This window comes from Rhinoraja longicauda, chromosome 24, assembly GCF_053455715.1.
Source record: "Rhinoraja longicauda isolate Sanriku21f chromosome 24, sRhiLon1.1, whole genome shotgun sequence".
In the NCBI taxonomy this organism is placed as follows: domain Eukaryota; kingdom Metazoa; phylum Chordata; class Chondrichthyes; order Rajiformes; family Arhynchobatidae; genus Rhinoraja; species Rhinoraja longicauda.
The window spans coordinates 5,724,010-5,747,436 of NC_135976.1; the positions used below are offsets into that span (position 1 = coordinate 5,724,010).

At 42.5% G+C, this 23,427-nt stretch overlaps 1 protein-coding gene across 2 annotated transcripts in view; it reads left to right on the top strand.

Moving 5' to 3' along the window:
* trim33 (tripartite motif containing 33) overlaps positions 1 to 23,427 on the top strand; it is a 96,904-nt gene that overhangs the window by 63,416 nt on the left and 10,061 nt on the right. For both annotated transcript variants that reach the window (XM_078420577.1, XM_078420578.1), the window contains exons 13-18: positions 4,672 to 4,747; positions 5,333 to 5,501; positions 8,340 to 8,692; positions 10,841 to 10,964; positions 12,003 to 12,077; positions 23,016 to 23,168. In XM_078420577.1, coding sequence (XP_078276703.1) covers positions 4,672 to 4,747; positions 5,333 to 5,501; positions 8,340 to 8,692; positions 10,841 to 10,964; positions 12,003 to 12,077; positions 23,016 to 23,168 — 950 coding nt within the window. The remainder of the gene's footprint in view (positions 1 to 4,671; positions 4,748 to 5,332; positions 5,502 to 8,339; positions 8,693 to 10,840; positions 10,965 to 12,002; positions 12,078 to 23,015; positions 23,169 to 23,427) is intronic.

A 23,427-nucleotide genomic window follows, 5' to 3' on the forward strand; every position in this document is an offset into this window, starting at 1 on the left:
CAGCTTGTACCTTATTAGGGAAAACATTGTTCAGTGCAATAGGATATTCATAGAATATATCATCTGTCATATTATATTGATGTATTTTTGCATTACTTAAAATTTCAGAATCCTTCTTCATGAGCACTTCCACATCAATATCCTGTTTATCATTTATTTGCTTTTCTCATGTTACAGCAGTTGGTTTCACTGTAATTAATCCACTGAATGGCATCCTGTTACAGTAGCTGATAAAAGATAGCCACACAAAGGGTTATAATGAATCCCAGACGTTCCATTCAGCTCCTTCCATAGCAATTCATTTTAGTCGAACTGCTTGCATATGTTATACTTGAGGACTGCTTGATTTATATTTGTAAGTAAGATGGAGAGTGATACAGTTAATTCAGAGACAAGGGTCCTAAACTTAAAGAAAGGTAACTTTGATGGTATGAGACGGGAGTTGGCTAGGATAGACTGGCAAATGATACTTAACGGGTTGACGGTGGATATGCAATGGAAAGGTTTAAAGATCGCATGGATGAATGACAACAATTGTTCATCCCTGTCTGGCGAAAAAATAAAACGGGGAAGGCGGCTCAACTGTGGCTAACGAGGCAAATTAAGGATAATGTTAAATCCAAGGAAGAGGTATTATAAATTGGCCAGTGGAAGCAGCAAACGGGAGGACTGGGGGAAATTTAGAATTCCACAAAGGGGTTAATTAAGAGGGGGAAAAGAGCAAGAATGAAAGCTTGCGGGGAATATAAAAACTGACTAAGTTTCTTTAGATATGTAAAAAGGAAAAGATTAGTGAAGACAAATATAGGTACCTTACAATCAGACGGTTGAATTTATAATGGGAAACAAAGAAATGTAGAACAGTTAAACGAGTACTTTATGTCTTCCTTAGTGAAGACAGAACCAATCTCCCGGAAATACGAGGGGACCGAGGATCAAGTGGGAGGGAGGAACTGAAGGGAGGAAATGGCGTTAGGTAAACTGACATTAGTCAGGAAATGGTGTTAGATAAACTGTTGGGACTGAAGGCAGGGCCTGATGGTGTGTATCCTAGAATACCTGTGCCTGATGGTGTGTATCCCAGAGTACTCAAGGAGTGGCCCTAGAAATCGTGAATGCATTGGTGATCATTTTCCAAAGTTCTCTCGATTCTGGCTACCCTCCAGTCCACAGGAACTGATCCAATGTAACCCCACTTTTTAAGAAAGGGGAGGGGGGGGGGGGAAGAAAACAGGGAATTATAGACCAGTTAGTTCTACATCGGTAGTGGGGAAGATGCTTGAGTCGATTGTTAAAGATGTTATAGCAGCGGATTCAGAAAGCAGTGACAGGATCGGTCAAAGTCTGCCATGGGTTTATGAAGGGCAAATCATGGTTGACTAATCTTCTGGAATTTTTTGAGGATGTAACGAGTAGAATGGATAAGGGAGAGCCAGTGGATGTGGTGTATCTGAACTTTCAGAAAGCCTTTGACAAGGTCCCACACAAGAGATTAGTGTGCAAATTTAGAGTGCGGGATATTGGGGGAAGAGTATTGACATGGATAGAAAATTGGTTGGCAGACAGGAAACAGAGTAGGAATTAACGCGTCCTTTTCAGAATGGCAGGCAGTGACTAGTGGGGTGCCACAAGGCTCTGTGCTGGGACCCCAGTTATTTACAATATGTATTGATGATTTAGACGAAGGAATTAAATGTAACATCTCCAAGTTTGCAGATGAAACAAAGCTGGGTGGCAGTGTGAGCTACGCGGAGGATGATATGAGGCTGCAAGGTGACTTGGACAGATTGGGTGAGTGGGCTGATGCATGGCAGATGTGAGGATATCCACTTTGGTGGCAAGAACAAGAAGGCAGATCATTATCTGAACGGTGCCAGTTTTGGAAAAGGGGAGGTGCAACGCGAACTGGCTGTCCTTGTACATCAGTTACTGAAAGTAAGCATGCAGGTACAGCAGGCAGTGAAGAAAGCAAATGGCATGTTGGCCTTCATAACAAGAGGGATTTGAGTATGGGAGAAAGTAGGTCCTTCTGTAGTTGTGCAGGGCCCTGGTGAAACTACACCTGGAGTATTGTGTGCAGTTTTGGTCTCCTAATTTGAGGAGGAACATTCTTGCCATTGAGTGAGTGCAGCTTAGGTTAACCAGGTTAATTCCCGGGATGGCAGGATTGACACATGATGAAAGAATGGATCGACTGGGCTTGTATTCACTGGAATTTAGAAGCATGAGAGAGCATCTTATAGAAACATATACATTTTTTAAGGGATTGGACAGGCTAGATGAAGGAAAAATGTTCCCGATGTTGGGAGAGTCCAGAACCAGGGGTCAGTTTAAGAATAAAGGGTAGGCCACTTAGGACTGAGATGAGGAAAAACTTTTTCACCCAGAGAGTTGTGAATCTATGAAAATCTCTGCCACAGAAGGCAGTGGAGGCCAATTGACTAGATGTTTTCAAGACAGAGTTATCTATAGCTCTTGGGGCTAACGGAATCAAGGGATATGGGGAGAAAGCGGGAACGGGGTACTGATTTTGGATGATCAGCCATGATCATATTGAATGGCAGAGCTGGTTCGAAGGGCGAATAGCTTACTCCTACACCTATTTTCTGTGTTTCTTTGTTTCCCTTTTACAAATTCAGAAGCGAATAAGCCTGCTCCTGAGTGGAAGGAATTCACGTTGTATTTCAGTACACAATATTGATTAGTTGTTTGAATTCCTGATATGACCCTTCCAGGGAAAATAAAAATGCTTATTGAAATGCTTGATTCAATTCTTTGGCCACCAAGAGATAAGTATACCATGCCCCAAACAACAATGGCAACAAGAAAGGAAGCCGCACAAGTTGAAACCTGCTGACTTATTTTTTCATCGTCCCTTCGTAGTTTAACATCGAACAGTACAGTACAGGAATAGTCCCTGCTGGCTACAATGTTTCTGCTGACATGATGTCAGGTTTTGATTGTCCATTAATGCCTCTTGTAATATTATATTCTTCTATCTGACTCCAAAGATTCAAATTCTATCTCCTCCAAAGACGTACAGGTTTGTAGGTTAAGTGGCTTGGTATAATTATAAATTGTCCCTAGTGTGTAGGATAGTGTTAATGTGCGGGGATCGCTGGTCGGTGCAGAAACAGTGGACCGAAGGGCCCGATTCCACGTTGTATCTCTAAACTAAACTGACGTTCCAGGAAAAACAATCCAAGGTTGTCCAGACTCTCCTTGTTGCTCATACCCTCTAATCCAGGCAGCATTCTGATAAATCTCTTAAATTGTAAATCTCTTGCAGCCTCTGGTAATCGACACCTTCTCCAAAGCCTCCACGTACTGCATGCAATGAGGTGACCAGAACTGAACATAATATTCCAAATGCAGCCTAACCAAAGTCCTATCGAGCTGCATGTCAGTGCCTGACTCTTATACTCAAATCCCAACCAATGAAGGCAAGCATACCACATGCTCTCTTTACTACTCCGTCTACTTGTGTTGCCACATTCGGGGAGTTTTGGACTTTGACCCCAAGATCCCTCTGTACATCGATGCTATTAAGGATCTTGCCACGTATATTTTCTCCTTGCATTCAACCTCCCAAAGTTTAACACCCCGAACTTGTTCGGATTAAACTTCATTTGCCATTTCTCCACCCACACCTGTAGGTGATCTGTATCCTACTTTGGCCTTTGACAGACTTCCTCACTGTCTCCCAAATTTTGTGTAATATTCAAACTTGCCAAGCCCTCTACATCTACGACCAGATTTGTTATTACCCTAGGTAGCATGATGATGTTATTTTTCAACTTTATGCAAAATATATCATTGGAACAATCTTGTTTTAATCTTGTTTCTCAGAAGGTATATCTAAAAGCATAGCTTTTAGTACTCAAAGGATAAGCTACTATGTGCTGCATAAATTGAACCTCAAAACCTATTTTGCTCACTTGTTCTTTAGGACAAAATCCAATTTGGAGAGTGGAATGGACTAAAACAGTTATTAAATTAAATGTTGAGTTATAGTGAAATATAAATGTTTAATGACAAATTGAGGACATTATTTGAGAGTTACCAATTGATGACAATGATGCGTTAACATTTAATGATACTGATCTTGGCACAACACCAAAGCTAAGGTGGAAGGATTTGGGCAGCATTGAGGCTTATACTTGGCCCATGTTGATATACCACAGCCATAAGGACATCTTTCGGTGCAGCTTTGCCATTCATATCAGAATCAAATCAGGGCGGCACGGTGGCGCAGCGGTAGAGTTGCTGCCTTACAGCGAATGCAGCGCCGGAGACTCGGGTTCGATCCTGACTACGGGTGCCGTCTACGGAGTTTGTACGTTCTCCCTGTGACCTCCGTGGGTTTTCTCCGAGATCTTCGGTTTCCTCCCACACTCCAAAGACATACAGGTTTGTAGGTTAATTGGCTGGGCAAATGTAAAAATTGTCCCTAGTGGGTGTAGGATAGTGTTAATGTGCAGGAATCGCTTGGCGGCACGGGCCGAAGGGCCTGTTTCTGCGCTGTATCTCTAAATCTAAAAAATAAATCTAAAAAAATGGCAATGCAATCTGAAAGCTGTCCCTTCTCTGAAGTGCATGACGTTCTGATTCTTGCTTGCAGCTAATTCGTAGCTTCTGTTAATATTTGAAAGAGTGTTCAATTTTTTTCAGTTGCAGCATTCGTGATGGCTAGTTCCCATATCCCAGTCAGACCGTCGAGTACCTCCAGTACTGGCAGCAGAGGCAGGTAAGTTGTTTGATGGTTTAAACTTGTCAGTGCTTCTTTCGGCTGAAATTACCGTGTTGTTTTCAATCTTGGCTTTAGCCTCCTGAAAATAGCATTTGCAACAAGTGCATTTCTTGAGAAACTGAGTTAATGTTGGAATTTTCCACCATGTTATGAGAAGAATTCACTTGAAACAGGATAATATTACTTATTTTAATTTGGATCAGATCAAAGCAGAGAAAAATCCAGACACCAGGATTTGTTATGGATTGTGCAGGTGGAGTTTGACGTCAATTTAATCTAACTATAAACATTTGTGATGCTTTCTGCGTCTTTGATTGAGCCATAGTTAATTATTGTGGCAAATTTATTTTCCGCTACCCTGTTTACAGTGTAGGTCAGAAGCAGACTTTGACTTGTTTAAGTTGTTTATAAAGAGAGCAAATTGATGTTCTGGTATAGATCTTTCTGCAAAGAAGAGCACAGTTGAAGGTGTGATATCGCCCAACGTACTTTATTTTTAAATGTGTAATGCCATAGACCTGACGAGTGATATTACTGTAACATGGTTAATATTAATTTCTAATTGCTCGTGCTTTGTTGCAGCTGCAGCTCCTCTGGTAGAGCTCACTTAACAGAGAAGGGGATCTCTGTTTTCCGAACAGAGTACCTCAAAGTGAAACAAGAGCCAGGCACAGAGGATGATGTGTGTAGTTTTTCCGGAGCTTCTGTAAAGCATGAGCATTTGGAAGATGGCCGACGAAGTGCTTGCATGGTAAACCTTAAATACTTGTGATATAATCAAGATCATGCATCTTTTTATAGTGACAATAATATGCTTGACAATCAAGGTTAAGGCGGCAGTAATTTTGTAAACACATGTTTTGTTAATATTACTTAATGTGTTGCATTAAAATGTCAATTATGATGATTAACCATTAACTTGCAGAAAGCCTATTGATGTATTACAAACTTATCTAATATTGTTACACAGCAAAGTTATTTTACAAAACTGTTCCAGTTTGCTGTTGACTTTCCAGAGTATCAAAACATTTTTGTATTTTCAGATAGCTGGTGGTGCATATTTCATTGTAGTAGTGTGTGACAAAACTTCAGGAAAAATACAGGAAATTGTCACCCACTGCACATGGCACCTTGACAGTCTTTAATTGTCTGAATGCCTCTTATCGTAATTGTATCTGATTAATTACCACCTCTAGCAGTGCATTCCAGAATACTACCATTCTGGTTTTTTTTAAACTTTGTCCCTCGGATCCCCTAAAAATTCCCACCTCTCGCCTTAAACCAATGCCCCCTTGTTTTGGATATCCATACCTGTTGGTGACTGTCTACCTAAGGTATGCCTTTCACCTTAGACTTCTATCAGATCACGCCTCGGCCTTAACTCCAGGAAACACAAGCCCTGTCCATTCAATTTATTTGTGCAACTGAAGTTCTTCAATTTAGACAATATTGTGGTGAATCTCTCACCAGTGCAATTGCATCCAGTATGGTGACCAGTACTGCACACAATACTCCTGAGTTCAACCTAACGTTCTGTCAGAACCTTTTTTCAGATTTTTTTTTGTGTGTAAACCAGTATCTGTGGATCCATGTGTCTACAGAGTTTTATAAGATTGCAACATAATCCCCCAACCAATGAAGGTCACCTTCCTATCAACTTGTACTGCCTCTTTTAGGAAACCATGGACTGGTACACCTAGGTCTCTGGTCATCAGCATTCCCGGGGGCATTATCATTTATTGTATATGTCCTCCTCCAAATTGACTTCCCAAATGTATCACCAAGCTGCACCCCTCCTCCAACAAACCTCCTTGGGGAAGTGGAAGTAATCTACAGAATTAATGGGAAACTGTTCAACCTAAGGCACCTATTCCAGAAGCAGTCATCCCAATCCTCAGTCGTCGAGGGAACTTGTGTTGATACTCACTTGTAGGACGAGCTCCAAAATGTTATTGGCTTGTTTTTTTAAGTATATAAGATGTTGGGCATTGCAGTTCACACCAAGACCAAGATCTGTACCAATCTGCACCACATTTCCTTTCAATGATAATGATTCAAGACTATGGAAGAAGCGGATAACTTTCCGTATCTTGCGAGGCATCTCTTGGCAACAGCACCACCATGATAAAATTTGTCACCTCTTTCAATGCACCAGCATAACCTTTGGTTAATTGAGGATACGGTATTAGAAGGTCAAGGCTTCAAGGATAGTTGCCAGGTAGCAGTGATTCCTGCCCTTCCCTGTGCTTCTGATACCTGGACCGCTACAACAGGCATCTCAAGACAGATATATGGAGGAAGGATTTAGAGGGATGTGGGCCAAAATGCAGGCAAATAGGTCAGCTTGGTTGGAATGGTTAGGTTGGGCCAAGGAGCTTATTCCCATGCTGTATAAGTTTATCTCTGACCTAAGACTTTCGAAAAATGCAACCAATACATTCTGCCAAATACATCAAACTTATTGGAAAGAAAATAAATCAAAATGCAGTGTCTTTTCCCAGGTTAACATCTTTAACACCTGGAGCCCTAATCACTCTGAGTTGACCATGTTGTTCATGCTCCCAACACCAGACTTCCAGAACAGATACTCTGTTCCCAGCCCTGTGTGTGAGAAGATAACCAGGTGGACAGAGACACGTATTCCATGTTCTCATTGCTTCCTTGAAAACTTGCGTCAACTCCACTCGCTGTTTGGGAACCTCTGGGACATGACAGCAGAAAGACTAGATGGTTGAGTGTGCACAAATGAATGACAAAAGGAACACACCACTGCACAAACTAACCACGTGCTCATTTGGTCTGCCAGCTCTCTACCCCATCTAATCTGGAAGATTCTGTGGTTCTTGCATTGATCTCGTTAGCCATTTCAGAACCCACAAAATAGGAATGGAAGCAAGTCGTCATCAATCCTGAGGAACTGCCTGAGGTGCAAAATCCAGCTGGACACTAATATAAATGATTAAGTTACTCGGGGAAGAGAACTAAATTATGGGGTTGAAAAACTACTGCACTAATTGTTGCTGGAAATTCTACTTTTGGCTCTATATGTAGACATTATTGACTGACGGGAATCTTTGCAGGCATCAGAGATATATTCTGAGATACAATTCCAATTTACTGTTCTCTCTTACACTGCATTTATGTATGAGCAAATATACACTACATAAATATTACTGTTCCTTTCGTCACAAGCGACCTTGAATAGATTTTGTTGTAAGAACGGGCCACCAACAAATTGACGAGGCTTTATTTTTGAATAGCGTGGGTCCAAATAACTAAGTATTTGCTGTTAATGTTCCCCTTGTACATTTTTTGGTGTGCAGTGCAAAAGAGAGACTGAACGCTTCCCCGCAAGAAAGATGGGAATCCGAAGCAATGTTCATCTGGGGCAGATTTACTATTTCTCAGGGCAGACTTGGGAATGTCAAAAATGAAAGCAGGTTCACTTCCTACATATTTGAACAGGGAATAGTATAGGCTTCAGAAACCTCAGTGAGGCAATGGGACACAAAATTAATTTAGACTGATAAAATTAGTTTGAAACATTTGATGAGAAAATAATTCACTTGCAAACTTCCTTCAAATTTAGATGAGCAGTCCAGAAAGCAGCTTGACGCCACCTCTTTCCAACAATTTGCATTCTGAGAGCGAGACTGATATCGAAGGGCTTCGGAACATAGAAAACCATGTTAAGATTGAAGGCTTCAACAGGACTGGAAGCTGCAGGCATTTGGGTATTACCTTTAATGGAAAGTCTCCAATCCGCAACTTTACACATCGTCCACCACGTGTTGGAGGTGATAACAACAACAATAAGGATGATGACCCCAATGAAGATTGGTGTGCAGTGTGTCAGAACGGAGGAGATCTGTTGTGTTGTGATAAGTGCCCAAAGGTCTTCCATCTAGCTTGTCATGTACCTACACTTCTCAGCTTCCCCAGGTGAGTCTTCGTCATTACATTTCTTTCTGTGGTTATAGCAATGTATCAATGTTTTTCAAATATCCAGAAGTGTGCTTCCTGGTAAAACAGCATGAGTGTTTTTTGTGGACTATCTGCAACTTGCTGTTAAGCTTGTTGAAGCATTTGTAGGGTTTGATTAGTAACTCTGCTGATGGAATTGCTTTAATCATCCATGTGTACTAAAAGTCGCAATAGATTGCCACCAATAACTTGTGTAAGAAAGAATTGCGGATGCTGGTTTAAATCGAAGGTAGTCTGAAGAAGGGTCTCGACCCGAAATGTCACCCATTCCTTCTCTCCAGAGAAGCTGCCTGTGCCGCTGACTTACTCCAGCATTTTGTGACTGCCATCAATAACTTTTGGCGCAGTTTTATGGCTGTCCACAGCTTGCAAGGAAGAATTGATCTTTCAGGTTGTACAATTTCATACTCTATAAGGAGTCTGGTATAGAATCATCAATTTTGCAAAGCATATTGCAAGCAGTTGGTCTGGATTAGCAAGAGTTTGTCTGTTTTATAGTTGCGTTTTCTAGAAATATGCAGATGCGCTGGGTATATTTGTGAGCACAGGCAGCCAGGCTCAAACCTTGATAAAAGCATTCCAGTGATAATTCTCTACCAGTGATGACTCTCATGACAGTCTTCTTATCGAGTTTGCATCACAAGATTAGAAATTGTTCAACCTGAGCTGAACACACTTCTCGGCTTCTGCATACAATGGCTTCTTGTGCATCGTAGTGGAAAGATTGGTGGAAACAGGGCCGCGACGTATACACTGGAATTTAGACGGATTAGAGGGGATCTTATCGAAACATATAAGATTATTAAGGGGTTGGACAAGTTAGAGGCAGGAAACATGTTCCCAATGTTGGAGGAGTCCAGAACCAGGTGCCACAGTTTAAGAATAAGGGGTAGGCCATTTAGAACGGAGATGAGGAAAAACTTTTCAAGTCAGAGAGTTGTAAATCTGTGGAATTCTCTGCCTCAGAAGGCAATGGAGCCCAATTTTCTGAATGCATTCAAGAGAGAGCTAGATAGAGCTCTTAAGGATAGTGGAGTCAGGGGGTATGGGGAGAAGGCAGGAATGGGGTACTGATTGAGCTATGATCACATTGAATGGTGGTGCTGGCTCGAAGGGCCGAATGGCCTACTCCTGCACCTATTGGTCTATTGACGTGAATGCTCTTTCCTTGACCCCCTCATGAGAGTGATTTGATATTTGATCATGATGCCCAAGCTCCTTGATGCGCGAGGGCGATAAAGGCCGTCTGGTCCGAACCGACAGAAGGTCTACGGTGGCACAATTTTAATGGTGGTCACGGGAGGAATGTGTCACAATACACAGTGCATCTCACCCTGCTGCACAAGGAGGACCAACAGCATATTAGGCAGGTGGTCATAATGTTTTGGCTCATCAGGTCATAATGTTTTGGTCGATCGGTGTACATATCTAGTTTTATTCCATACAATTTCCCTTTCCCATTAGGAATGAAACTGGATGTTAACAATCTGTCAGATGGTAACAATAAACACAAAAAGGGAGCATCCTGATTGCAAAGCCTAGACTTCCTCAATTAACATGCATCTCACTTCCTTTCTCTGATACAAGCATGGTCAACTAATAATAGAATGGATAGCATTTTATCCATTGCTGAAGGCAATTGTTGCCTACAATTTGCCAATCTAATTCACCTTAACATGGGAAAATGTGCACTTGTCATTCTCTAAAAATGAGTTTTTAAACATGGTAAGCCTGTATTTAAAAAGGTTCTCAATTTCTATTCATATTTAGTCATGTATTGAACGAGTCGATAAACTAACTCCACATGTGTTGTGGGTTTATTTTCCATACCGTACACTGTTCAGCTTTTCTGTGGGTACAAGGATACCATGCAGATGCTGTTTCTGGCCTTTTTAAAAACTGCGGAATTTGTTTTTGTGCGAGGGTGGGATGGCACAACTACTTGGCACAATTAAATTATTTACCAAGGACTCCTAATTTTTGATCCCTTTGACTGGTTAGGCTGTTTAGTAAGTTAGTGATGTCTGCTGGAACTGCTAATACATGCACTTACAAATTAATGCCAAAATTTATTTTTGACCCTGATTTTTTCTTTTCGGAATTAAGTGGGGAGTGGATCTGCACGTTTTGTCGTGACCTGTCCAAACCAGAAGTAGAGTATGATTGTGATAATTTGCATCACATAAAGAAGGGGAAAACTGGCCCAAGCTTGGCCCCAGTTGACCAGAGGGTGAGTTACCATTAATTCGTCTCGATCTGTCTTTCCGTCTCTTTTTTCCTACCTCGTCCCTCCTCCCCTTTTGTACCCAATATTTATTGCAGCATAATGGTGTTGAATGGGCAGTAAATACTGGTGGTGGATACTATAATTGTCAAGTTGTTATTATTTTTTACCGAGGAACCTAATACATGTGAAGGATATAGAACTGAATATCAACTTGATCTTGAATAAAGTATCAGTCTGGATAAGATTTGGCTAATGGGGAAGAGAACACAATGTATAATGTCAGAATTAGTGCTGTGAGAGTCTGGGTTAATTGGGGAATGCCCAGGAATTGGCCCCTGCACTCTAGTTTATAATTTGTATCTAATTATAATGAAATGGATATTACCTTTTTTTCAGTTCTTGCGAAGTTGGTAGAGAACTATCATTAAATTGGATAGATTCTGAAATTTTAGTCGCACACAGAACTCTCTCGTATTACTTCAGCCTGTTTCGGATGCTCGTTGGATATGGAGAAAAAGGCAGAAAATTAAATTGAGATAGAAGGATTCAATCCTGATTTCCAGTGCTGTCTGTGGAGTTTGCATCTTCTTCCTGTGACACCATGGGGTTTTTCCCCGGTCTCCAGTTGCCTCCCACATCCTAAAGATTGTTATTTGGCCACTGTAAAGTATGCTTGGTGTGTAAGTGAGTAGTAGAATCTGGGGGGAGTCCATAGAATACGTAGAGAATGTGATTAATGTAACATTTGTGTAGATATGTATTTGACAATCTGCGGATTCTGTGGCCGAAGGATGTTTCCATGCTGTGTCTCTGAGTCTTATCACCTGTGAACTCCCTGAATGGTAGATAATGCTCAAGGAGTCAGATGTGTTAGAACTTCTGTTTATAATTCTCAAATGTTAGAATTAAAATGGTCAGATTTATTCAATTCTATTGCAAACAAAGTCCCATTACTTCAATTGCGTGATGTGCAGACTAATATAGAACTCAGATTTTAATTCATTTTTATAACCTTTTCCCCTTATTTTTCCCTTATTTTAGAAGTCAGAACGTCTCTTGTTATATCTGTATTGTCACGAAATGAGCATTGCATTCCAAGAACCCGTTCCTAACTCTGTAAGTATCACTGGCGTAGAGTTTTATTCAACTTCTGAAGTGCTTAATTCTGAAATGTTATGTCATTTTCCATAGTCTTTGTGCCAGATCTGTGTTCCGGACAAAGCAACTAGAATAACTATATTAAAAACAACGTTCTAGAAATAATTCAGCAGTTTAGGCACCATGTGAGTTTTCAACATTTTCATCATTTCGGGTTGATGACTTTTTAATGGAATATCAAGAGTTCAGAATCTACAACATTTATTGAGAGTAAATGTGAATTCTACATTTAACTCCATAAAAGTGTGCACCAATGCAAGGTGCTTCTACATTGCCCTCAGTAGCTAGCTCAAAATAGAACGCCCAATTTTTGACACCTAATTACAGGCACTCCCAAACTTATTTAATAGGCAACTTGTGTAAACAATTCACAATAGGTGGTCCCATTTCTTGAATAACCTGTTATTACATCCACATTTATAGAATCATTTCAGAGCAATGTGAACAGAAACCACTGATTCTTCCTGAAACATTTTCCTTGGCAACTCTACTTTGAAGGGAAATTTGAAAATGCGACTGGATGGAGAATCAGACAAGTTCGGCCAAGCCTGAGTTTGCAACACAGAGGGATTTGAATGCTTTGCAGCCATTGGTCAGGATCCAGCGGGTTTGGAGAGGGGCGGGTGGGTTTTACTGTGATCCACGGGCTTAATAAAAGTAAGAAACATAAATTTAGCAACAGGAGGATGGTGACGGTTTTCCGTCCACTTCACAGATACAAAAGCATCGCCCAGGCTCGATGCTCTTCCAGGTTCGGCCACTGGCGGTGCGACATCAGGAAGGGGAGCGAGAACGAGGGAGGCAAGAGTCGCAAGCAAGCGAGGCATTGTACACCATCTGCGCGCCGTCCAATTGACGAGGCTGTTCATGCGGCTCACGTTGTAGCCTTTGACTGAAAATGCTTATTCAGAGGACATGTTCGGGCACCATGGGGCACACTCACCACACGCCAGTTTACCCTGTTTCCTGTTGCTGTCTCTTTGTTCACTCCACTGCTCTTCCCCCACTGTCCCGCCCTCCTGTCGCTTTGTCCACTCTGCTGCTGCTCTCCCCTCGGCTGCTCCCCCCCCCCTCTGCTGCTCCCTCCCCCTCTGCTGCACCCCCCCCCCCCCCCCTCTGCGCTGCTGCCTCCTCCTTCTCCCCCGGAGTCGTCGATATCTTCGGAAGATGTCGGCGACTGCAGGGGAATCGCAGGAGGCAGGGGTAGAGTGGACGGATTGGTGGCCGACAGGAATAAACAGCAGCTGGTGAGAGGGGAGGGAGTTTCATGGTGACCAAGTGGGTCCTGTCGGTGGCCGTGGCCTGAAGAAAGCGCAGTTGGCCAGGGGCCTCAAGGTGAGCTGCAACGGTTTGGCAGCTGGTGGAGAAGGGCTCGCTGGTGCAGACCAGCAGCATTGGCACCTGGTTTTAAGATGAAAGGACACAGTGCTGGAGTAACTCAGTGGGTCAGGTAGCATCTCTGGAGAATGTGGGTAGGTGACATATTTGGACAAAATCAGTCTGAAGATGGGTCTTGTCCTGAAACGTCACCTATCCATGTTGTCCAAAAATGCGGCCTGTCCTGCTGAGTTACACCAGCACTTTGTGTCGTTTGTATATTGACCAGCATCTGCAGTTCTTTGTTTCTACCCAGTTTTAAGGTGATCCTGACTTGCGTAAAAATCTGACTTGCCTAAGGGTTTACAGAATGAATTGATGAATATGTTTATTGGCCAAGTATGTGCACATACAAGGAATGTGCCTTGGTGCTCCGCTCACAAATGACACACAAACATACAGTTAACAATTAAGAATAAAGCATAACCACATCAAAACAATAAGGATACACCATTACGGTCTAAACATGTGGATGAAAATAAACCAGAGCAAAAGAGAGACTACAGACTGGTTATTGAGTAGAACTATCACTCGTGGAAAAAGCTGTTTTTATGTCTGGCTGTGGCTGCTTTGACAGTCCGGAGTCACCTTCCAGAGGGAAGTGCTTCGAAGAGTTTGTGGCCAGGGTGAGAGGGGTCAGAGATGATCTTGCCCGCTCGCTTCCTGGCCCTTGCAGTGTACAGTTCGTCAATGGGGGGAAGGTTGCAGCCAACAACCTTCTCAGCTGTGCGAACGATCCGTTGCAGCCTCCGGATATCGTGCTTGGTGGCTGAGCCAAACTAGACCATGATGGAGAAGGTGAGGACGGACTCAATGATAGCAATATAGAATTGGACCATCAGTGCCTGTGGCAGATTGTGTTTCTTCAGTTGCCGCAGGAAGTGTTGTGTTCATCTTTCGGGTTCAAAGATGACCATGACTTTACTTTTAATCTTATTATTTCCACCGCTGATTGGGATCGCCGCCAGCCGCGGTATGTATGCTGACTGAGGTTGAAGTGATGACTTGCGCTTGACTTGGATTTAAGTGAGGGGGAGTTGCGCAGATCGTCGGCCTCACTCTCTCGTCCCGGCCTATCGGGTTCCAGCAGCAAGACATAGTCGGGACGGCTGGGGACAGGTCAGGATGCAGTGGATGGTAGGAAGTGTCCTACGTATCTCACTCTGCCCTGTTTGCGCTCCTTGGCGCTTTGCTGGGATCGTCTTTCTGCCCGTTAAACCTTCTGGTGGTTTCCTCCGAGCAATCCGCCGAACCCAGCTTCACATGCTAGGTAGACAAGCCCTAAGCTGCTGGAACCAACGAGTTGCCGACTGCACTTGTGGCATGCACACCAGACAGTGGAGACATCGTGGGGGCGGGGGTAGTCCTGCGGCTGATCCCATGGGTGGTGGTCCGCAGCCCCACAGGCAGGGAGGGGAGCGCTGTCCGCCGGCTGCTGCTGCTCCTCAGTCCCCGGGTACGGGCCCCAGGCCGCCGGCTCCACTCTCCCCGGGGCGCCGGCGAGGCTTCTGTCCCGGCCCGGGAGACCCGGCCTCCAGTCGACTCCAACCCTGCCGTCCCTGGGAGGCAGGGTCGTCCTTGCTCTGCCCGCCCGCGTTGTACAAGGACTGGTGGCCGTGGCAACGCGGCGGGGCGAAGGCGGCGGCCGCTGGAGGCCTACGGTAAGATGGCGGCAGGAAGTACATCCTCTGTTGGGCCTTTTTGACTGGAGTCGATGGTGGCCCCCCATTTAAGGTCCCTGGAGATGATGGTTAAATGACTCCACAGATGTGACTATGGTGTTGTTGATGGTGAGTGGGGGGAGGGGAGGGGAATCTCTTCGAAAGTCTACAATTAGTTCCACTGTCTTGAGAGCATTGAGCTCCAGGTTGTTGCGATGGCACCAGGACGCCAGCTGTGTCACTTCCCCTCTGTAGGCAGATTCCTCCCCATCCTGGATCAGTCCAATCAGGGTCGTGTCATCCGCAAACTTGAGGAGCTTGACAGGACAGAGGAGTCTGTGGAAGTGCAGTCGTTGGTGTAGAGAGAGTAAAGGAGAGGGGAGAGTATGCAGCCTTGTCCCCGCTGAGGGTCTGCTCCTATGCTGAGATGTGCTTTCCCAGCCTCACGTGCTGCTTCCTGTCCGTCAGAATGTAACCCTTATATAAGTTGGGGAGTGTCTACATATTTATCATCCATGTGTAGATCCTGAGATGTGTACTTGCTAATTCTGGTACTGCATCTTGTACTAAAATTTCTCTAAAGGGAGATGGTGTACATGATAAATTATTTAATACTTAACAAAAATTAGGTTTTATTTATTACACATTCAATCATGACTTGATCTCTTCCTTCTGTGGACAGTACTTTGTAAGTGCTGGTGCATCTCACTTCATCCCCCTGAGTTGCCATTTATCATTTGAGCCTACAAGGGAAGATTTAACGGGCTGCATTGCCAGTTGAATTTACCCAACAACTTGTATTTTCAAGCAAAGGCATTGGGATGAGAAGATGCCTACTCACTGACTTTTAAACCTTGTTGACTTTAGGAATATTTTGAAGTTAGTGATACATGGATTCTTAAAAAGAAAGTGAGTGAAAGTTATATGGGGAGATGGATGTGTGGAGTTGAAATTTCACAGATTAGCTATGATTCGATTGAATGGTGAAGTTGCCTTGAAAGGCTGAGTAGCCTACTACTGCTCAATCATTTTTATGTTTGCTCCTCATTCCTGTATATACTCCTTCATAAAACATTAAAAAAATATATAACACAAGAACAGGCTCTTCAGCCCACAATGTCTGTGCCGAACATGATACCCAGATCTCCCTCTATCTTCCTGTCTCCACCTATATCCTTCCTTTGTCCCGCCCCCCTGACATCAGTCTGAAGAAGGGTCTTGACCCGAAACGTCACCCATTCCTTCTCTCCTGAGATGTTGCCTGACCTGCTGAGTTACTCCAGCATTTTGTGAATATGATACCAAGACCAACTCTTATCTGCCTGCAGGTAATCCATTCCCCGTATATGCCTATCCAAAAGTCTCTTAAATGTCACTATTGTATCTGCCTCAACCAGGCACTTGCGTTCCAGGCACTTGCCACCCTCTAAATATAAATCAAAGCATGCCCTGCACATCTCTTTTAAACCTTACTCCTCTCACTTTAATGCTATGCCCTATGGATTTGATTTTTTCCATCCTAAGAAAATTGTTGTGACTGTCTACTCCTTCTATGCCTCTCATAATCTTATATCTTCTATCAGATTTCCCAGCAACCTCTGGTGTTCCAGAGAAAACACCTCTACACTCTCTCCAAAGCCTTAACACCCTTCCTATGATGGGGAGACCAAAAATCCGGGCAATATTCCCAATGCAGCCTAACCAAAGTGTTATAAAGCGGCACTTCCTGACTCTTATAATCAATGTCTTGACCTGAGAGTAAGCATATCATGTGCCGTCTTTACCATCTTGAATGTCATTTTCCTCACTAAATCTTAACTGTCTCACAATCCAAGCAATTCCTCAGTCATGGTCTTTGCCCTTTTGAAAAATCCACTGTATTTGGATTTCAGGGTTTCTGGTGCACAGCTGGCAAATGCCTTACTGTTTCAAGCTTGTTTGTTCTCCCATACAGTGTTACGGTATCGGGGAGTTTTAGACTTGGACGCCAAGATCCCTCTTTTTGTCTTATGTGGGTCTTATTGGTTATAACACAATTTCATTAGGGAACTAGAGAAACATTAAAAGATTACTTTGGAAATTGGCAAGCAGAAAAAAAACTATTGGAAATAAAATGTTTCCCCCATAATGAACACGGCTGCTACTCTCACTGTAGAACGTGACAAGCATCGCTTCTTTTAACACTTGTGCAATATTTTATTAAATGAATTAATATACAACCTTCAGTATTTTCAGCTTGCAGTAACAAAAATCAACTTCATTATTACAAATACCTTCATTTTTGAATATATCACAGGGAAAAACAACTTCATTGTGAATCTGAAACTTTTTAGCCCCTAACCTTCTCTTTCCGATTGATACAATTGGTTTGATAACCTGATTTTCTGCAGTACAAGGTTTCTGAGGAAGGCATCTTTTGAGTTATAACATACTACCTGTGTGTGGAATTAGTTGTTACTAAGGTAGAGACTAACCAATCAACTAACCAACCAATCATGTTATCTAATTTATTTCCTGTCTTCTTTCCTTCCTCTGAGCTTGTGGCATCCACAGTATTCACCACATTCTTTTATCCCACATTCCAGGTGTCCCATGCTGGCTCAAATCATTCAGGTACCATCTTAATGCATCATCATCATGTCTTCTCAAACATTCATCTTTGTAAGCGATCTCATCGTATTCAACATCCTTGTCCTTGGATATGATGTTACTTCCAAATCCATGCCCATGACTTCCACAATGAATTATCTTTCCCAGTGGACGCTACTTTAACCCATTGTACAATTTGCATTCTTTGATTATGATTCATGGTTTTCCTCTTTATTTACTCATCTTCGATTGTCAACTCAGTGCAACTCTTATAGTCCATTCATACCTGTTTAATTATAACTGGGACAATTGAATTGTAGTGTTGTAGCATTTATTTGTTCCTTCAGATTCTCCTGAAACTTCTGTTATTTATACACTAACGTCTGATGTTATATGCGGATGAGGGGTCAGCATCCCTTCTCTTTATTACCTCGTATGATGCATGCATTTTCAATTTTTGTCAACCTCCTATCTGACATTTTCAGGATGCAGGGTAGCTTTCTTCAGCTGATCAATGGAAGAAAGGTGTCATTGTTCACAACAAAAACTCTGCATTTTCCAAGACTCTTGCAATGGCTAGTTGCAATTCTAGCCCTAACCAAGCTTATATTGTGTCTTACTCTGCCACTATTCAATATTACAGTTCACTACTGGTCAGAGTCTTTATGTCCCTGTTCGGTGGAAAGGAAAGAATAATAATTTGAAAGAGCCGTGGTTTTCCAGGGAAATTGGACACTTGGTTCGGAAAAAGAGGGAGATATACAATAAATATAAGCGGCAGGGAGTAAATGAGGTTCTTGAGGAATATAAAGAATGTAAAAGGAATCTTAAGAAGGAAATTAGAAAAGCGAAAAAAAGATATGAGGCTGCTTTGGCAAGTAATGTAAAAGTAAACCCCAAGGGGTTCTACAGATATGTCAATAGCAAAAGGATAGCGAGGGATAAAATTGGTCCATTAGAGAGTCAGAGTGGACAGCTATGTGCTGAGCCGGAAGAAATGGGGGAGATATTAAACAATTTCTTTTCTTCGGTATTCACCGAGGAGAAGGATATTGAATTATGTGAGGTAAGCGAAACAAGTAGAGTAGTGATGGAAATTATGAGGATCAAACAAGAGGAGGTACGGACACTTTTGAAAAATATAAAAGTGGATAAGTCTCCAGGTCCTGATAGGTTATTCCCTAGGACATTGAGGGAAGTTAGTGCAGAAATAGCAGGGGCTATGACGGAAATATTTCAAATGTCATTAGAAACGGGGATGGTGCAGGAAGATTGGCGCATTGCGCATGTTGTGCCTTTGTTTAAAAAAGGTTCTAAAAGTAAACCTAGCAATTATAGACCTGTTAGTTTGACGTCTGTGGTGGGAAAATTAATGGAAAAGATAGTTGGGGACAATATATATAATTATATGGATAAACAAGGCCTGATTAGAAACAGTCAACATGGATTTGTGCCTGGAAGGTCATGTTTGACTAATCTTCTTGAATTTTTTGAAGAGGTTACCAGGGAAATTGATAAGGGCAAGGCTGTGGATGTTGTCTATATGGACTTCAGTAAGGCATTTGACAAGGTTCCACATGGAAGGTTGATTAAGAAGGTTAAATCGTTGGGTATTAATAGTGAGGTTGCAAGATGGATTCAACAATGGCTGAATGGGAGATACCAGAGGGTAATGGTTGACAATTGTATGTCAGGTTGGAGGCCAGTGTCTAGTGGAGTACCCCAAGGATCTGTGTTGGGTCCACTGTTGTTTGTCATTTACATTAATGATCTGGATGATGGTGTGGCAAATTGGATTAGTAAATATGCAGATGATACTAAGATAGGTGGTGTAGTTAATAATGAAGTAGAGTTTCAAAGTCTACAGAGAGACTTGGGCCTTTTGGAAGGGTGGGCTGAAAGATGGCAGATGGAGTTTAATGCTGATAAGTGTGAGGTGCTGCATTTTGGTAGGACAAATCAAAATAGGACGTACAGGGTAAATGGTAGGGAATTGAGGAATGCAGTGGAACAGAGGGATCTGGGAATAACTGCATTGTTCCCTGAAGGTGGAATCTCATGTGGATAGGGTGGTGAAGAAGGCGTTTGGTATGCTTGCCTTTATAAATCAGAGCATCGAATATAGAAGTTGGGATGTAATGTTAAAATTGTACAGGGCATTGGTGAGGCCGAATCTGGAGTATGGTGTGCAGTTCTGGTCGCCAAATTATAGGATGGATGTTGACAAAATGGAGAGGGTACAGAGGAGATTTACTAGAATGTTGCCTGGGTTTCAGCACTTAAGCTACAGAGAGAGAGGTTGAACAGGCTGGGTCTTTATTCTTTGGAGCGTAGAAGGTTGAGGGGGGACTTGATAGAGGTTTTTTAAATTTTAAGAGGGACGGACAGAGTTGACGTGGGTAGGCTTTTCCCTTTGAGAGTGGGGAAGATTCTAACAAGGGGACATAGCTTCAGAATTGAGGGACAAAAGTTTAGGGGTAACATGAGGGGTAACTTCTTTACTCGGAGGGTGGTGGCTGCATGGAATGGGCTTCCGGTGGAAGTGGTGGAGGCAGGCTCGGTTTTATTATTTAAGAGTAAATTGGATAGGTATATTGATGAGAGGGGATTAGAGGGTTATGGTCTGAGAGCAGGTAGATGAGACTAGGTCAGAGAGAGTGGTCGGCGTGGACTGGTAGGGCCGAACGGGCCTGTTTCCGTGCTGTAGTTGTTATATGGTTATATTTGCCCACGATAAACCCTGTTGAACATTTAAAACGAGGGCAAAATACAAAAGGCTGTAGGAACTCTTGGGAGCAAATGCGACAGAGTCGAAGAAATTGAGAGTAACCAACAAAAAGACAGACATAGCTGGGGCTCATGGGCGTGCCCACGGCTACACCTTGACTTGAAGGAAGTGAGAGGAGTCAAAGAAGTTGTTATGCCAAGCAGAGGAGTGTCAGTTCCTGTTCAAGGAAGACCCAAGAGGCCTAGGAAGTGGAAGTTATTGAAGTGTGTGAAGTGTTTCGGATGAAGGTTGGAAGGAACTGGACGGAGGGGAGCAGGCGGGAACAGTGGGTTTTCCAGGGCAGCCCTAGTGGATTTTGGGAAGGAGAGATAAATGGCCAAAGTGCTGGTGGGACCTATAAGGTTGGAGACTAGAGAGGAAATTAGCAGAGGCAATAAGATTGGTGATGGTTGGGAGACAGTGGTCTCTTCATCAATGGGGACATGGTCAAGGGGTAAGTATGAAGTGGTGTCGGAGAGCTGACGCCTGGTCTCATTACGGTAAAGGTCAATCTGCTAGTCTACTAAAGCACCTCCCTTGTCAGTGAGTTTGATGACAATATTGCAATTGTTGCTGAGTGAGCGGAGGGCCGCATATTTGGAAGGGGATGAGATTGGAGTGGGTCAGGTAAGGAAGGTAGTGTGCCTTAATGAGTTCTGTCCAATGACTGACATTCACCATCACGAAGTATTTTGAGAGACTGATGATGGCACACCTCAACTCTGACCTCCAGTTTGCCTACAGTCACAGCAGATGCCATCTCCCTGGCTCTACACTCATCTCTGGAACACCTGGATAACAAGGAGACCTACATCAGACTCTCATTTATTCACTATAGCATTTTCAAACTTCTGGACTTTGGAGTCAGCTCCCTCCCCTCTACCACTGGATCTTTGACTTTATAGACCACAATCAGTGAGGATAGGCGACACACATCCTCCACAATAATACTCAATAGGATGTGTTCTCAGCCCCTCTTATACTCCCTTTGCACCCATGATTATCCTGCCAATTTCGGCTCTAACTCCACCTCCAAGTTTGCGATGACACCACTGTGATGGGACGGATCTTGAACAATAACAAGACTGAGTACAGGAAGGTGATAGAGATCTCATTTGGTGTCGGGACAACAACTTCTCCCTCAATGCAAGCAAGACAAAGGAAGCATGGTGGAGTACGGATATGGTGCAAAGTGGATCTAGTTAAAAGCTTCAAGTTCCTTCATGTAAATATAACATTAAAAAAACTATTTATCCTGGACTAACCACATTGATGCTGTAGCCAAAAACTGCACACATGCACCTCTATTTCCTCAGGAAACCGAGAAAATGCAGCGTGTCTCCAATGGCTCGTACCAACTTCTACAGATGCACAATAGAAAGCATACAACCGGGTTTCATCATAGCTTGCTTTGGGAGCAACTCTTCCAATGACCACAAGAAATTGCAGAGAGTAGCCCAGTCCATCTCGCAGACAATATTCCCCACAATTGACTCCATCTACATTTCATGCTGCCTCTGGAAAGCAGCCACTTAATTCAGGACCTGTTCCACCTTTTTTATTCCTTTCTCCACTCCCGGGCAGAAGATATAAAAGCTTGTCAGCTCGTACCACAAAAAAGCATAAGCTCGTTTCAGGAATAGCATCTTCCCCTCTATTAACAGACTTCTGAATGATCTTTACATAAGCTTGTGATACTGAGCAGATTTTCGCAACCTACCTCATTGTGGACATTAGACATTTTTTCTGGAACTATTACACTAAAATGTTGAGAAACTATATTCTGCACTCGGGTATTTTTCTCTTCACTCTACCTGTCATACTTGTGTTTGGCTTGTTTATATTAATATATATAATACCTGATTTGGTTTGATAGCATGAAAACGATAGCTTACAGTGATAATAATCAATTGAAACAAGGGGGTTGGAGAAACCGATGCCAATTGAAAACTTGGGTTCCAACTATTTGATTGTCCATCACTCCTGTTTCTGTTGCTGATCATTGACTCTCAATCACCCAATTTGAAATGATCAATTTTATGGCGTTGCCTTAATTTTATCTTTAACCACTTCAATATCCACACCACTCTTGTGTAACTCTGATTTTATATGGTGACCTTAACCGGTATCCTTTTTTTTGCCATTGATACCCATGTCCTAAGTTGCTTAAAGCCTGAGCTTGCAAAATTTCCCCTTAAAGTGCATCAGGTTATATATCACCTTCTCCAAGACCCTCTTTAAACTTTGTTTCTTGTTGTAAAGCATTGACTCTGGGTTTCAGGATTTTATTATGTTCGAAAATGCAGTTTTTCTTGGAAGTTTGACATTACAATACTAGAACTTTTTTTAAATTTTGATGGAAATAAAAAGCATTTGAGTGAGCCCAACATAGAACCACTTCATTTCATTCTATCTTCACCGTCAGTGTCTAATTTTATTTGGGCCACGAGTGTAACCAAAATTTGCACTGAAGGGAATCAACCTATTTTTCTTTCTCTCTAGGTTCCTGATTATTACAGAATTATTAAGAATCCAATGGATTTATCCAGAGTGAAAATGAAATTGCAGAAAAAACATTCTCAGCATTACCAAATGCCGAAGAGCTTTGTGGCTGATGTCAGGCTCATTTTCAAAAACTGTGAAAAGTTCAATGAAGTAAGTATAACATGAATTTGCACATGTTTCAAATACACCAAAATTTCCAAGTTCTATTGTCATAATGCTGGTAAGCTTTGCAACCCTTATTAGTTGATTTTCAACTATAGTCAAGCTTGGACTCAAACTGCATAAAACAAATTTCAGTTGGAAACCAGATATATATATTGTACAATTTGATTCATGACCAGCATTATTGAAGACTTTGGAAAAAGAAACTGGCACACGAGGATAATGCCACACACGTATAAAAGTTCGC